The sequence below is a fragment of the Apium graveolens genome, unplaced genomic scaffold, assembly GCF_009905375.1.
Source record: "Apium graveolens cultivar Ventura unplaced genomic scaffold, ASM990537v1 ctg935, whole genome shotgun sequence".
NCBI classification, from domain to species: domain Eukaryota; kingdom Viridiplantae; phylum Streptophyta; class Magnoliopsida; order Apiales; family Apiaceae; genus Apium; species Apium graveolens.
Window position 1 is genome coordinate 55950 of NW_027421869.1, and position 15414 is coordinate 71363.

A 15414-nucleotide genomic window follows, 5' to 3' on the forward strand; every position below is an offset into this window, starting at 1 on the left:
CCAAATAACTAAATAATTTATAATTTATGATATTTATATAATTTACATAATATTTTTTAACTTTAAATTATAAGTCACATTTTTTTAAAAATCCAGACGGGTCACAGTAAGTTATGTATGCAAAAGTTCGTTTGTATTAAAAATATTAGTACCTAATTAATTACAATATTCTTGTGAATTATATATAAATAAATGTACGTAGAAGGATTAAAGATGAGTAAATGAATGATTTATTCTTTTTTTTTTCAATCTAAAAAGCAAGTAAAGTGCAAAGGTATTAATTCGCAGGAAGGCGAGTTATAAATTCTTGACATCGCTATTATTCATCACCGATCCACTCCATCCATCTCTCTCTCTCTCTCTTATCGACTTAAACACTTTTACGCAGTATCTACACACAATCTCTATTCTGTTGTTGAACTCTCCCAAGATGGCGATGACTATTGAAGGTACTATTACATATATTTACTCCTTTTATTACCAATTGCAGCAGCTTCTCTATTCCTTTTAATTCTCAACTGTTTTTTTTTTCATTTTGTATTTCGAGTTCATCCTACCATCTAATTAATTTTGTACTCGTATTTGATCTTTGATTGAGCTCTACAGATTCTCTATCTGTTCGTTTGAAGACTTTTAATTACTAATTATTTACCCTTTCAACTGTAGGCTTATAGTTGAAGTTTCGCAATTAGGATACACAACTGCTGTATTTAAGAATTCGACAGCCTTAATTTACAATTTACAATTAGGTTTTATGTGTTAAACAGCAAATTCCGATGCTAGGAGTTATAATATTGCCTTTTTTTTTTGTTTACTTAACGCCAGTAATTAATCGGAATATACTAGAAGGTGTACTATTTTTCTACATTTATGTTAATATTGTATACAATCTCTGAGGCCTTATTGATTTTAGATGGTGAGGAAAGCAGATTAAAAGGGCAACCTTATTGGAAATATTTTCCCTGCCTCTCTATTCCTTTTCCACTGGAATATATATACTCATCTTACAAGCTGTAGTTACCTAGAATAGGTCTAACAAACTACTAGCAGATTACTATTCTCCAGCTATACATATGAAGATACAGATGCTAATTTACATAATAATAGGAGAGAATCATGCTGATACATATTTACATATTCTAATAAACCTGATTTAATTGCACTAGATTAATTAATTAATAGGACTTGTGACAAAAAAAATTAGTTAATAGGACAATCTGATATTTCAGTATTTCATAATTCCTAGAAAGAGTGAATTGATCATATGCCAAAATATTTTACTTGAGAAGTATATTTAAATAATGTCAAACAGAAGTGTCTACTTGCTATTTACCCAGCCACGGGTTTAAACCCCTTGAAACAGCCTTTTTGTGATAATAAAGCGCATTGCTGCGTACACAGGGACCTTCCCTTTAGATCACGTGGGAGGTTTGTGCGCTGGTACAATGGGTACAACCTTAAGGCGATAGAGTTTGACTTTTTTTCCGAGCTTCTTGAAGTCATGTTAGGAGCCTAAAATACTTGTTGGTATGTGTATGTCGCGATAAATCAGCTTTGACACTTGCAACCAGTGATCTGCATATGTAAAGCTTATAAAAGTTTGAACAGTTGACAAGAAATTAATATGATATCACGTTTTATGCAGTGTTGTAAAAAGCGCAAATCGGACCTAAGCGGCGAGGTCACCTTCTAGCGCTTAAGCGCTAAAGCGGACGCTTAAGCGGTTTTAAAAGCGGGTCATTAATCAGATTATAAATAAAAAAAAATGTGTATTTATATATATATATATATTAAAATAATGAATATCTTTTTGAATAAAGAGATAACATTCATTTATTATAATAAACCAATAAAATTAATCATTCACAAAGTCATAATCAACTTAAAAAAACAAGTAACATTTAAAAATATCAAATTACACCTTTTGGATTACAGTATAAAATTCAATTTCCTGAGTTGTTTGCTATAAGATTTTTGAAGCTTGTGTAGTGTACTGGTGTTGCTCATTTTTAAACTAATTTTAGTGGAGTTTTTCAACTTTATATTAGATTTGATTTTTAAGTATAACACCTTCTATATTGTCGGTGTAATTTGTTTTATTTTTGGAAAATGCCATAACTTGAAATGATTTGTAAGGCAAACAAAAGTGTAATTATTCTCTTTTTGATGAGTCATGAGAGTTTATGCATTAAGATGAAGTCATGATGTTGTTTGGGCCAAAAGATTTCTCCCCTTGCATTATTTAAGAATGCTGACTTGAATCTGTGAACTATTTTCAATGATCTACAAAATCTCGCGACTGCCTTCTTGTGCATCTCTTGCAAACAGATTTTAAACATCCAAGCAATCTTACAGTGAAGTCCTTGCAGATCAGGATAAATTGAAAGGAGTAATATGCTTTAAACTTGTTAGCTTTTCAAACAACATATTCCAAGTACATATAAACAGACAACTTATCTTTGATGTTGAACGCTAGCTGTGAAGGATGTTAGTAACTTTTACACGGATGGTGTTAGTCTGTTAGAAATGGTTGCTCTGTTGGTAAAAGACTGTATATATTTGGCTAATTTATTATGCATATCTTATGCTGACTATCTTATGTTTGGTGTCTTGGTGTTTTACTTTTGGACGATGCTTCTCTGCCACCTACAGTGTAAGTTTGTTATCCTGAGTTGGTTGATTGTTTCCACTTTAATAATAATCAATGAACTCTAAATAGTACTTCGTGTGCAGGTTAGCTGGGCTTGCCTTTATGTTTTCATCCAGCATACTCCTGCAGATATTGGTAAGTTTTTGACACTGACAACTAATAATTGTATATAAATGTTACTGCTACTTTTTTCTCTCAAAAAAATGAGTTTCTTGATCTTAAGCTGTAAAAGTTCATTTTCATTTAAAGTTGGTATTCAATAGAATGGTAGTTTCTCTATTAACTTAAGAACTTATCAAGAACAATCTTGATTTGTGAAATGGAGATTTTCAGCTAAGACCATTTGATACATGAAAGCTCATTAAGAAGACCAAAGAAACTATTTAGGAACAATATATTAGGCTTTGGAAGCCATTAGTTAGTGTATTTTAGAGTTAGTCAATTACATATTGAAAACGATCTATTAAATTAGGAATAATTATCATTTACTTTTATATTTAAATTAGGAAATATAGTTAGGATTCTTATAAATATGGATTGGTTATTTTAATTAAATCAGACCGATAATATTGATACTGAAAAAGCTGTGTTTTTATTCTCTTGCGTGAGAAATTTTCTTTGGAAGTTATCCCAACACCCTAGTTTTAACCCTAACCCCCATCACTATTCCTTCTATCGACTAGGTATGCCTTTTTAACTGGTTTTGGTCCGAAATTTTATTCCCCAGTGTTGAAAGAAGAACCGACATGCACGTTTTCGGCCATGATAACATTATTTTGGGCAGTTGATGCGCTAAGCTGCCCTGCCAATTTGTTTCTCTATCCTATTATCATCATCCTGTCTCCCAACACACTCGGTGTATCGGTCATTAAGGTTTATATTCATATCACGAATCCAATCTCATATAAATGTATTTGAAACACTGACCTACCCTATTGTCTTTGTCAAAGCTTGAGTTGCAACCTCCTTTAATAGGGGTGAGGGTGGTACACTTGGGCAATAGCCCTTTGGTAATAAACAATGCATTTTTAGTTGGTGAGACCAGAAAAACCGGTGGGAAGATGTAGGAGTTCTTCCACTCTAAAGCAAGTCCTCACATATGGCATTGTAACCATTGTTACAGAGTGAAAAGGAAGAGGCACAAAGCTCCCCGAGCTTTTTAAAAAACATTAAAATTACATGAGAACTAAAAGAAATTAATTTTTATCTGCAATATTGGAACTCATGTTCCTCTGATCGTCAAGTACTGTAGTTTCTAAGACTTATGGAGTATGTGATATTGCTTTCATATCTTATGAGCCCCCTTTTTTCTTTTGATTTTACAGGCTTGTGCATTATACAGCAACTGGTGGCCAATGCTATCTGGTAAGTGTAGTTATTAAATGTTGTTTTTGTGCACTTTAAACTGAGGAAACTTCAAAAAATGAATGATATTATTGATGTCTCATTGCAGCTCTTGTATATATATTGGTGCCAATGCCCTGTATGTTCTTTGGGGGTGGGTCGACTCAATTTCTAACTAGTCGAGATGGTGGAGGGTATGATTTTCCATACTTGTGCCTAATACAGTATGCTTTAAATATGTTAAGTGTATATCTCTATTATATATATATATTAGTCAAAGCTTTTCTTCTATCTTGGACAACAGAGTGCAAGCTCGGAAAAACTCCACAGCCAAATCTCAAGTTAATTGTGCAAGAACTGATATTGTTTATAATAAGAGGAAAAGACGTTGGTATTTGAGAATTTTTTTTGGCTCCCTCATATAAAATCTTTAACTGTCCCGTCAGTTTATATACTCCTTGAGTTAGACTAAGCACATCATCAGTGATGTATGGTGTGTTTATTGGACACTTAAAATTGTAAATGTTATACAAAGCAAAATAATTACCATAAAAGAAGACAAACAAGTAATCTAGAATTAAACAAATCCTTGCAATCAGACAACATCTTGGCTCTTGCTACTAAATTTGGAATCTCTTGATGTATGGCGTGTTTAGCAAGTAGAATAAACAGCTATCAAATTTAGTTTCATAGACGATATTAGTGCACCCAGCACAGGAAGAGTATTTCAGTTTGCTCTCAGTATGCCACATGAACATTGATTTCTATGCAATTTGATAATGAAATTTTCCTTCAGAGTTTGAGTATGTTAACCTTATATATCATCTGTGGTCATGTAGTGATTAGAGAGCTGTCTTGAGCAATCTTAGAAACGTCCTTTTTAATTAATAACCATTGCAATGTTTATTGGAGGAGAGAAAGTGTTGCCAAGTCGTGATCTACTAATTCTGTAGGATCAGTTAATAATAATTTACAGTTCATATAGGTCTTTGCTCTGATCTGATTAACAAGTCGAGGTGAGTAATTTTCTTCTCTTTGTTGGATTTTGTCATGGCAGATGGGTAGATGCAGCCAAGTTCTTAACAGGGGCATCGACAGTAGGAAGCATGGCTATTCCCATCATTCTCAGGCATGCAGAGTTGATTAGTACCGGGGCTATGTTAATCGAATTCACGTCATTTTTCATCTTTGTCTGCACTGTTTTGTGTTTTCATCGTGCCAGCCTTGATGATGAGTGGTGAGGTGCTAGTTTCACACGAGTGATGATAATCTTGTAACAGTATCCATTTTACTGTGCTTTTTTCTGTGTAGTAGATGTAAAAAAGATGACAGAATCGGGATAGATACAATAGCAGTAACAATGAAGATTGTTTAACCATGTAAAGCTCTATGTTCTCTTCCACTACATCGTGATCAGGTCCTTTGCCTGCAGATATTTACACATTTGTTGAGTATACGGGATTACATTTCTGTTCATAGTCATACCCGAGGGTATGCTTGACTCATGGTTAATGAGTTTGGTTAACGGAAATTAGAATATCGATTCCATATCATAGTATTTGAATTAGTAATTTTATTATAAGGAATGAGAAACTCATTACCTCAAGTTGAGTAACTTCCCCACCCCAAGGATCCTATATTGGTAACATTTCCAGTCCCGGTTTCCCCCGAGTAAATATTCCAATGGGAAATTCCTCATGTATGCTGCAGTTATCCATGTATTTCTATGATTAAAATATGTTCATATTGTGAGCTCTGTTATAAAAATCGGCGATTTTCATATTGTGACTTGTGAGTGTTAACGAATGAGCGAATATTTATGATCCATTTAAAAAATGTCATTTTTAAAATATTTATTTTGGTTAGGTAACAACTTGGCTGATAGACATAAATGCTTATATTTTAGAAATAATGCTTATTTTGACATTTTTTAGGTTTCATTTACTATTTTTAGTAAGTTTTGAAATGTAAAAGAATTGGATAGAATATCTAAAAATAAAAGTGTAAAAAAATGATGGGACATGAGAATTACTGACAAGTATTTTGGGAAAGTCCGGAAATTTGATATCGCCGGCATTTTACTAGAATAGGATTTAACAAAGAAAGACAGTGTTTCATTTGTGCATTCTCAAGCTCCAGGTCAAACTTATGAATATATTTTACAAATTTGGATACAATTATTTTCGCAAAATGATATAACAAATGTGATAAGATATTTTAATTGATGGTGTTATGCGAATACATAAGCTCTTGCGGTCCAAACTTTATTCATATCAAAAAATTTATACCCAATTTTATGATTGAAATTTATTCATATAATAATTTCGGAATTTTACTAGTTCATTTATAAGGTCACAGAGAAAAAAGTATCTATAAAACAAAATAAACAATTAAGATACATATAATATATGTACCCAAAAAGAAAAGATACCTTTAATATTCTACCGGCCAGACTCAGCTTCAGGACAAAGCTCCTTCCATCCTGTCTCTCTGTAATAAACTAAACTATATATCTATCTCTGCATACACAACATGTCTGTCTATTATATATATCTCCAGTTTCCACCTTGTCTATCTTTCTTGAGAAGCAAAGGGCAGAGTTAAAATAAAATAAAATACATGGCTTCTTTTTCTCTTCATTCATATCTTCCATCATCATCAATTCACACCTTGAAGCCCATCAACTCATACAAAGCCTTGATTTTTTTTAGCCCAGCAAATGTTTCTTGTTTAAAAAGTACCTCAAAACTTAGACTTGTGTCTTCTTATGCTGCTGCAAAGGATGACTCTGCTTCCTTCCCTGCTGGAGATAACATCCCAAGGTCCACTTTTTTATATTTTATTATTCTACTGTCTTTAATTTACTCCATGTTTGTTTCTTGGTCTTGTATATGCTGATTATAATTTATGTTTGCAAATTTGTACTAATTTCATGATTTGGTACACATTTTTGTAATTTAGTTTTTCATGCTCAAGTGCTGTTTTTGATTGGCTTTTTATTTGTGGTTACAGTAGAAAGTTTTCTTGTTTTGTAATCCTGAAGATTGTACTAATTTTCTTATTGAAACCTACTTGTATTTTGTGTATGTCGCATCATTCCGATGTCAGAGTTAAAGATTTCTAATGTTTGCGATATGCTTAATTCACGAGGCTCTGGTTTAGGCATGTAATATTGTGCTCTGGACAAACATTGGACAAGAATTTCATGAATTCGGATGAGTGTAAATTATTTTCCCAGCTTTTTGAGATGTAAATATTTTTCTTCTTTTCCTTGGTCTTTTTTTTTCTTGCACAATATTTTTTCCTTTGTACAATTTTCCAACACAAAAAAAATGGGGTAAGTATATGCCAAACAAACCGAGTCTTTGCGGATATACCATTGACAAATCAGTATCATCTTCATAAAATTCTATTGTAGATACATGTATTTTATGAAGATGATATTGATTTGTCAATGGTCTAATGTCGATTCTCTTTGAGAGATTTTTGATTAATAGTTTGTAGACTGGTGTCTGTTAGCATATAATTTATGATATGTTTACTAATAGATTTCAATTTGTTGATGCTAAATGGTATTGTCTACACTGTCATGGTTGTAAGGATTGTTCCAAATCCTTTGTGGTTTTGAAACGATCCGTCTTTTTAACTAACCTTAGTATAATTTTTTTACAGCAATTTTTGCATAATTGAAGGACCAGAAACTGTTCAAGATTTTGTTCAGATGCAATCACAGGAAATTCAAGACAACATAAGGAGTAGACGCAACAAAATATTTCTTCTCATGGAAGAGGTATTACTAAGTCAGTTTGTGCTCTGTATGGGGAAAACTTGCTCATTGCTTAAGTAGTCATTTTACTATTTTTAACTTCTCCCACTCTTTATCAAATGCTGCACTAGGTACGACGGTTACGAGTACAACAACGCACCAAGCGTCTGAAAGTGTTCGACAATGATAACACAGAAGAGAATGAGATGCCTGACATTACATCAACTATTCCCTTCCTCTCCCGAATGGTAAAAAATGTGATCTTTAAAGAAATTTTATTTCTTCATACTCTTGGCCTTTGTGAAGATGTCAACCATTGGGCCACTCATCTTGAACTAGGATAATGTTTAGACCATATGCACAATGTATCATCCATTTTATACAATTGATGTAACTCTGCTTTTATTTAACCAAAATGAACGGGAAAGTTTAAATATGTCTGATTACAAATTTTTGTATGCTCTTATATGTATCCTCGCATTTTTAGGTGATTCAGCAACTAAAGTTAGGTATAAAGAAATAGTTTATGCTATTCAAATTAGGTTGTACGTACCATTTGAGGTGTAAACCCTTACCTAACAAGCTGGGTGCACACACCTCTCATTTTCTTCCAATTATTTGCACCATGCTTGACCGATACCTGTTATAGGATACCTTTGGATAGCTTCTTCAACTATAGAAACTTTTCATAGTATGCCAAATTCAGGATGTATGATTAGATATTTTCGGGCAGCTAGTTCGTTTTTGTTTTTTGTATTTAAATGAATTATCCTCTTTTTACATTTTGTATGCATGTCAAAAATCATGCTATTCCCGTATATGTTTACGGCCTGCCATTTGAAAAAGTTAAATCTCTATAATTTTTGCTGCTTCGTTTTCTCTTGGTCATTTTTAATTTTTAAAAATTTTGCTGTAGACGCCAACTACATTGAAGCAGCTCTACCTGACAAGCTTTGCATTTATATCGGGAATCATCGTCTTTGGGGGGCTTCTAGCACCAGTTGTAAGTTTTTTTAAGCTAAAAAACTGATTTTGTTAAGACTGTAGCGTAAGACCATCTTTCTAGAGCTTAAAGCCTTTAGGTGATCTAGTATATTTGTCAGACTCGGTATCGAGTGGGATGAAGCAATATTCTGTTGTTAGTTTTACATCTTCCTGCATATCATTGTTGCTTGTGGGTTGTTGTATCTTATTGCGAATGGTAATGGACTTTACTTGCAAGTAGTAATCAGCCAGCTAGTATGTGAGGTAAAACGGTTATCAAATTCTGAAGTATGCAAACTGATGGTCCTTAAGACCTGCTGTAGTGTTGACTGTTGAGCCATGGCTAGAGGTTTCAAGTTCTATTACAGCTGAATATTTATCACACTATTCTAGTCGTACTGTATGAAGTACTATACCACTATTTCTATCTGTCTCTTTCCTAGTAGCTAAATTTCATATTAGTTATTGAACTTGAGGATGTAGCAGGCAGTGAATACCTTTGGCTTATTGATATATGTGTGCTTGTTATATTTTAAATTAAGGTCAAACTTTGTTTGTAGTGTATTTACTAAGTAGTAATTACTAGTTCCGTCATGTGTTTTTAAGTGTAACAATTCACCGCTGCTTAGATTTTTCTCACTTATTTCTTCAATATATTGGTTGGTATTTGAATAATGCAAACATCTACCAGATACACACACACACACTAGCTTATGGCCCATGCAACACGCAAGTTTTTTTTTAACTTCTCGACTTACAATATATATAATGTTTATGAGTAATCTTGGTAAGATTCGAACCTTAGGCCTTTGATGACAGCTTTAGAGCTAATTATATGGATATAAGATTCTAATATGTTATTGATGGGAATCGACTCATATTTTTTGTTGGTATCTTTGGAGATTACTGGTATAAATACTGATAGTTAATAGATTGATGACGGGTATCGAAACCTAGACCATTGGTAGTACTTGGGATAAAATTGCTTTTTACGCTTATAATATATATAAAATATATAATCTATATAATATAATTGGAAATTAAAGATATTGGGCATGGGGGATCATAAAATTATGGAATTGGTTTTCTACTTGCTCCAAAAGCTTGTACGAGCAACATAGAACCAAGAACTCTAGCCGAAAGGAAGTTTCTTATTTCAACCAGCAATCTAATGTGGCTTCAAGCTGCCTGACAAGCACACATATTTAAGTGCATGATTCTAATGGCTTTCCATATAGATGCATAGCGGTTGACATCAATTTTACAGAATCGGATCTCAGAAGCAATGTAATCCACTAATAAATATTTAGTTTATTATGTAAGTAAGTTTAACTACATTCGTGAAAAAGGATGCAACAAATAGTGTCTGAACTAATAATCCTATCATCCTAATGATGTACTTTAATTTGTGAAATTGCAGATTGCTGATTATGGTTTTAGACTTTTAACATGATATATATGTAATTATGTAATATATCCGGTGTGCCGTATTCTACTACACACTGGTGATCACTTACAATATCACCTCTTTGGTGGCAGCTGGAACTAAAACTGGGTATTGGTGGCACATCATATGAAGACTTTATCAGAAATATGCACTTGCCTATGCAGTTGAGGTACTTGCCAACTTCTGAACCCCCCCCCCCCTCCCCCTCTTAAGGAACAAAGTACACGTTTGTTTAACATATGTAATGCTAATTTGAATAATTTCATTGTATACATAAATTTCTGTCATGTTCAATTTGAAATTCCATTTTCAACAGAGTCCTTTATATTAGAAAAGATGTGTTTAATAATTAGTTTCTATTCTTCTCTATTCAGTCAGGTGGACCCCATAGTAGCATCTTTTTCAGGTGGGGCAGTGGGGGTAATATCAACTTTGATGCTGATTGAAGCTAGTAACGTTGAGCAACAAGAGAAGAAAAGGTGCAAGTACTGCCATGGAACTGGTAGGTAGATATTAGTTTTTGGTAGCTATGATATTTTACTACCTACATGATCACTTTAGTGTTGATCCCAATGGTAGAGGAAGAGATGACCCCTGTCACTGTGGTATTTCCTAAGTTTATGTCTCTGGTACACTTTCAAAAATAAATAAATAATAAAGCTGATTCATTATGTAGCGGTGAAGCTTCTGGAAAGGACAAGGAGTTATATTGTGCAATGTAATTGCTTTTGCGGGTACTTGACTAACTACTAACACAAGAGTATCAGAATTACTCCTTTGCGGAACCAGAATAGAAGAGCTTGCCCCACCTATGAGTAAATATGTCATAGTAGCCTCATCATACCTTACACCTATATGTAAACTAAATCGAAGTGACATATCTAAATGTTCACTGAGAGTTGGTAAAATTTATAGCAATTATGGTGTCAGTGTGGTAATAATTAAGAATTACGACTAGTGCTACATATCCAACACTAAGAGCTGCCATCAGATATAATTGAATTTGTTCCTTTGGTAATAATTAATCACAAAGTCATGTGTAAATTGATTTGGCCATGTATATGCGGATATGAACTGGTCTTGTGTTCTTGATGCTCATAATTTTCAAATTATAAACTCTTGAAAAGAATTAACAAGCACTGTGGACTTTCATTAACATTCATTTGATCTTGGTAGGTAAATCGTAGCTATAAGTTTGGATTTTTAAGCCACCTACTTCTTTTCCTGGCCAATGTAAGTAATAAATCTGTCTTGCTTAGCTAGAAAATAACTACTAATAATTTATGACTAATTATCTCTGCAGGGTACTTGGCCTGTGCTCGCTGTTCTGCAAGTGGTGTATGCTTAAACATTGAACCTATTTCGGAATCCATTTCTTCTGATCAACCATTACGAGCTCCCACTACAAAAAGGTGTACAAACTGCTCAGGAGCAGGAAAGGTAATTCATTATCGTCGCTGCTTTCTTAATTGGCAGGTAGCCAAGTAAATATGAACATTCCATTGTCATGAACTACTTAAAAAGATGACGAAATGTTTGTCAAATCCCATTAGTTCCTATTCTTTATAATCATTATCTTCTTACTCTTTCAACAATCCAAGCAACGGTACTGACTAAAAGCTTTTCAGGTAATGTGCCCAACATGCCTGTGCACCGGAATGTTAATGGCAAGCGAGCATGACCCCCGTTTTGATCCTTTTGATTAGAGATTACTGATGGGATTCCACTGGAAATACAAATGGACAGACATGAAAGATATACATTCCGGCATAGTAGATTAGAAGTGAATCAACGGGAAAAACAGCGCTACTACGATCTACAAGAGATACAATAAAGCTGTAGTAAATTGTTTAAAGACTATATTTCTTCGCATTATATTATATCAACCATAGATGTTACAACTTTGTGGCGTAGCTGAATGTTCTTTGTTGTAATTACTCTCGTAATTCGCTCGTGAAGGTGTAATCCTCTATCATTTCTGTTTTAATGCTAAGCGAAGGTTTCACAGCGACATGTTAGAGTTAGAATTGATTATTTCTCAGCTGATACAAGTCTCAGTTGCACCATCAATATGATTAGCAGACTAGACTGTTTGCAAAAAAAAGAAAGAATAAAAAGAAAAAAGAAAGGTACATCATGGAGGGTCTTGGCGAAAAGTTTTTGATGTTCCAATAATATTATTATTATTAGACTATAGTTTTTAGGAGGGGATCTTCTTTGCTTAATGAGCCAACCCCTTCAAATGAGATTGTTGTCTTTTATTTATACTAAGTCCCAAATGAGTTTTTTCCTTACAAATTGGGCCTTCTTGTGCTTTACATAATGTATTACAACTGTTCTAACTATAATTCCTTTGGGCCGCCTTGTCTTGGTCCAACATTTGTCCCCCTCCTTGTTTTGCGTAATATCTTTAGATTTGCGTTTTCCTGCTTTTTCGCCTTTGCGTTTTGGATCTCGAGATTTTTGTTTTGATACCTGAATAAAGTTAGTGTCTGGACATGATGATAAAATGCAAGGGAACAATAGGGAAAAGACGAACAAACAAAACAAAAAAGGAATAAGAAATAACTGTAAATTCGGGATAAGAGTCAACCGTGTGTGCCTGAAGGAAGGAAAGAATTAAATGCAAAGCTTTCTTGTCTTGTTGTTCTCTTTCTCTCTCTTCTCTCTTTTTTTTTTGAAGACATATATATCCGTTCATGAGCGTTTTTGAATTTGTTTTCTCAGGTTTCTTTGCAGATTGGCGGGCTAACCTCTTCGACTTCCTCTACAGATATCTAAAAGGAGTTTGCTGCGCGTCCTTAGCTCGCATTGTAAGTTATCCACTCTCTCTCTCTCTTCTTTTTCCTTTTTTATCTGCGGGTCGGTCGTGTCTATCTGTAGTTTACCAATTTATAATGGCCGACTTTCCTTCGTCGTCGTCGTCGCATAGTGCCTCCAATCGGGACCCCGGGAAGCGACCATTAGAGGAAGGTGACGAGGCGTCTGTTTTGAACTTGGATAATCTAGAGATCCCGGATCTAGGTCAGTGTGGATCTTTTGATTTCTTAGGGAGCGATGATTTTTTGAAAGGGATGCCTACAGGTCCTTTGCCTTCTCCACCCCTAAGCCCTCGTACTCTGGAACTCAGAAACAGAACGGTCGAGGAAAGTCTTCGGTTAGGTAGGATCGAATTTGAGGCCAAGCCTAGTCTAAATTATATTAGTTACTATATCACCGTCGACCCACCCGTGAGTAAGTTGGGGAGTTACATGGACCTATCTAACGGTTATCGGTATCGAGTGTCGACAGCGGATGAGAGGGTTTGGATGATGTCCGAGTTCGGGATGCATGGGGTTGCGATGATTATATTTCAGTTTGGCCTTCGTTTGACGATGCATCCTTTCTTCCTGACGATGTATGGGGCTATCGGTTGTGGCCTAGGGCAGCTGACACCGAATTCTATTGCTCAGTTAAGTGGTTTTGTGGCGTTGTGCTGTGATAAGGGTCGATCGCCGACTCTGAAATTGTTTTTCTCTATTTATGGTGTGCGGTACTATGGCGGTCAAGTATATTTCGACTCCCGACATCGAAGGATGAAGATTGTTAGCGTTAGATCATCGAACTCCGGTTACCACTCCCAATGGCTGTTCGTTGGGGGTCCTGATTTGGAATTTGTAAAACCTTGCGGGAAAGTTAGTCAGGGCACGATTGATTATTTAAATAACATGGAGAAGCACGATACTGCCTACCTCGATGAGTTTCATGGGTCAAGGACGTGGTATACACATTTAGATTTGAAGGACTCTGGTTTTTTAGAGATGCACGATTGTAAGGGGGATGTTTTATTTGTTATTGCCCCTATTTTGTTTATGTACTTAGTTTTTGTACTTGTCATCGTTGACTCTTGTTTATTTTATTTTCGTATGTGCCTATATATAGGGTGGCTGACTTGTTGTTTTGTGTGTTGTTTTTTTTTTGCGTTGTAGTGGGAGGCGCTTCCCTTAAGAAGATTTTAGACGGCGGGATTCGAGGAGGAATGGATAAGGCAATGATGTTGTTGTTGCAACGTGCCACGAGGAAGCCTTCTGATGCAGCCAGGCCTGGACCGTCGGGGGTTCCTCATTCGGTTTCAATTGAGTTGCTCGATGATCAGGGAAACAAGGTGATTGAAGACAATGAGAGGGTTGTTTCAGACCTCGTCCGCGTGAAAGGTAATCCTCGAAAGCGGCTTCGGAGGGAAGATGATGAGGTAGTTGTTGGTGGACGGGAGGCTGAAGTCGAGGGAGTGAACAGAACTGTGACCATTGTTGGGACAAGGGTTTATATGGGAAAAACCGTCGACCCTCGTTCGAAGAAAGAGGTGGTTAGGGTCGAGATTCAGCCCACGGAGCGATGGACGGGTGGATCCACGTGCCCTTGAGAGCACTTAATCTTTTCAACCTACCTCAGGATTCAGTTGCTTATGATGGGCGGAAGCGCGAGGATCTTGTTGACCGATGTAAGAGCCGGGCTGGGCGGGTATGTGCATTCCCTTCTCTCTCTTTTCTATGTGCATATATTTTTGTCTTCATGTTCAGTCATAGTCATTCATTCACCCCCACTTCTCTCTCTCTCTCTCTCTCTCTCTTTCTCTCTCTCTCTCTCTCTTTTATAGTTTCTTTCCGATTTTATGCATATATTGGAGGATTACAAGGCTGATGTTGATGGTGAGGCTTGTTCTAAGCTTGAAGCTGAGGTTGCTGCCCTGAAGGGGGAAAAGAAGAAAATCGCGGTGGGTTTTGCGGAACTCGAGCATAGGGTGGCTGATTTGTCTAAGGCAAATTCTGTATTGTCAAAGAAGATTGCTGAGATGGAGGTTGCTGAGCAGGTAACGAGTGGGAGGGTGCGAGAACTCGAGGGTCGACTTCTCGAGGTGGAAAGGGAGCTTGATGAGGAGAAAAGCAAGCGCCAAGGCTTGGATCGACAGTTCGAAGGAATGGATAGCTCTTACAAGTTGATAGTGAAGGAAAATGAAGACTTGAAGAAAGAAGTAGAGAAAGTTGTTGAAGATATCGCTGATGCTTTGGGCGACGGTTACGGACGATGTCTTCGAAGGATGGAAGAGGCCGGTTTTGCCGTCGAGGGTCATGCCTTCGATGATTATCTTCGTGACCTAGCGTCGAAGGGTGATAATGCATGAAGGCGGGGTATGCCCTGTGGTTTTTTTGTAACTGGATTTGAATGTTTTTATGTGTTTAAGAA

The 15414-nt window shown here is 35.6% G+C and overlaps 2 protein-coding genes across 3 annotated transcripts; both read left to right on the forward strand.

The window, feature by feature from the left end:
• The first annotated feature begins 304 nt into the window (after nucleotides 1–304).
• LOC141705728 (vacuolar protein sorting-associated protein 55 homolog) lies at nucleotides 305–5468 on the forward strand. 2 transcript variants are annotated; one of them, XM_074508617.1, is made up of 6 exons: nucleotides 305–449; nucleotides 1646–2653; nucleotides 2734–2785; nucleotides 3976–4015; nucleotides 4104–4188; nucleotides 5052–5468. In XM_074508617.1, the coding sequence occupies exons 3-6, from the start codon at nucleotides 2753–2755 to the stop codon at nucleotides 5233–5235; spliced, it is 342 nt and encodes a 113-aa protein (XP_074364718.1). In that variant the 5' UTR covers nucleotides 305–449; nucleotides 1646–2653; nucleotides 2734–2752; the 3' UTR covers nucleotides 5236–5468. The 2 variants fall into 2 exon arrangements, with proteins under 2 accessions (XP_074364718.1, XP_074364717.1); XM_074508616.1 differs by lacking the exon at nucleotides 305–449 and having other exon boundaries at nucleotides 511–2653.
• Nucleotides 5469–6450: 982 nt separating this feature from the next.
• LOC141705729 (protein ORANGE-LIKE, chloroplastic-like) lies at nucleotides 6451–12202 on the forward strand. The gene is made up of 8 exons (XM_074508618.1): nucleotides 6451–6816; nucleotides 7667–7784; nucleotides 7892–8008; nucleotides 8677–8763; nucleotides 10284–10360; nucleotides 10566–10693; nucleotides 11495–11631; nucleotides 11820–12202. Exons 1-8 carry the CDS (start codon nucleotides 6614–6616, stop codon nucleotides 11895–11897), a joined length of 945 nt encoding a protein of 314 aa, XP_074364719.1. The 5' UTR covers nucleotides 6451–6613; the 3' UTR covers nucleotides 11898–12202.
• Nucleotides 12203–15414: the final 3212 nt, after the last annotated feature.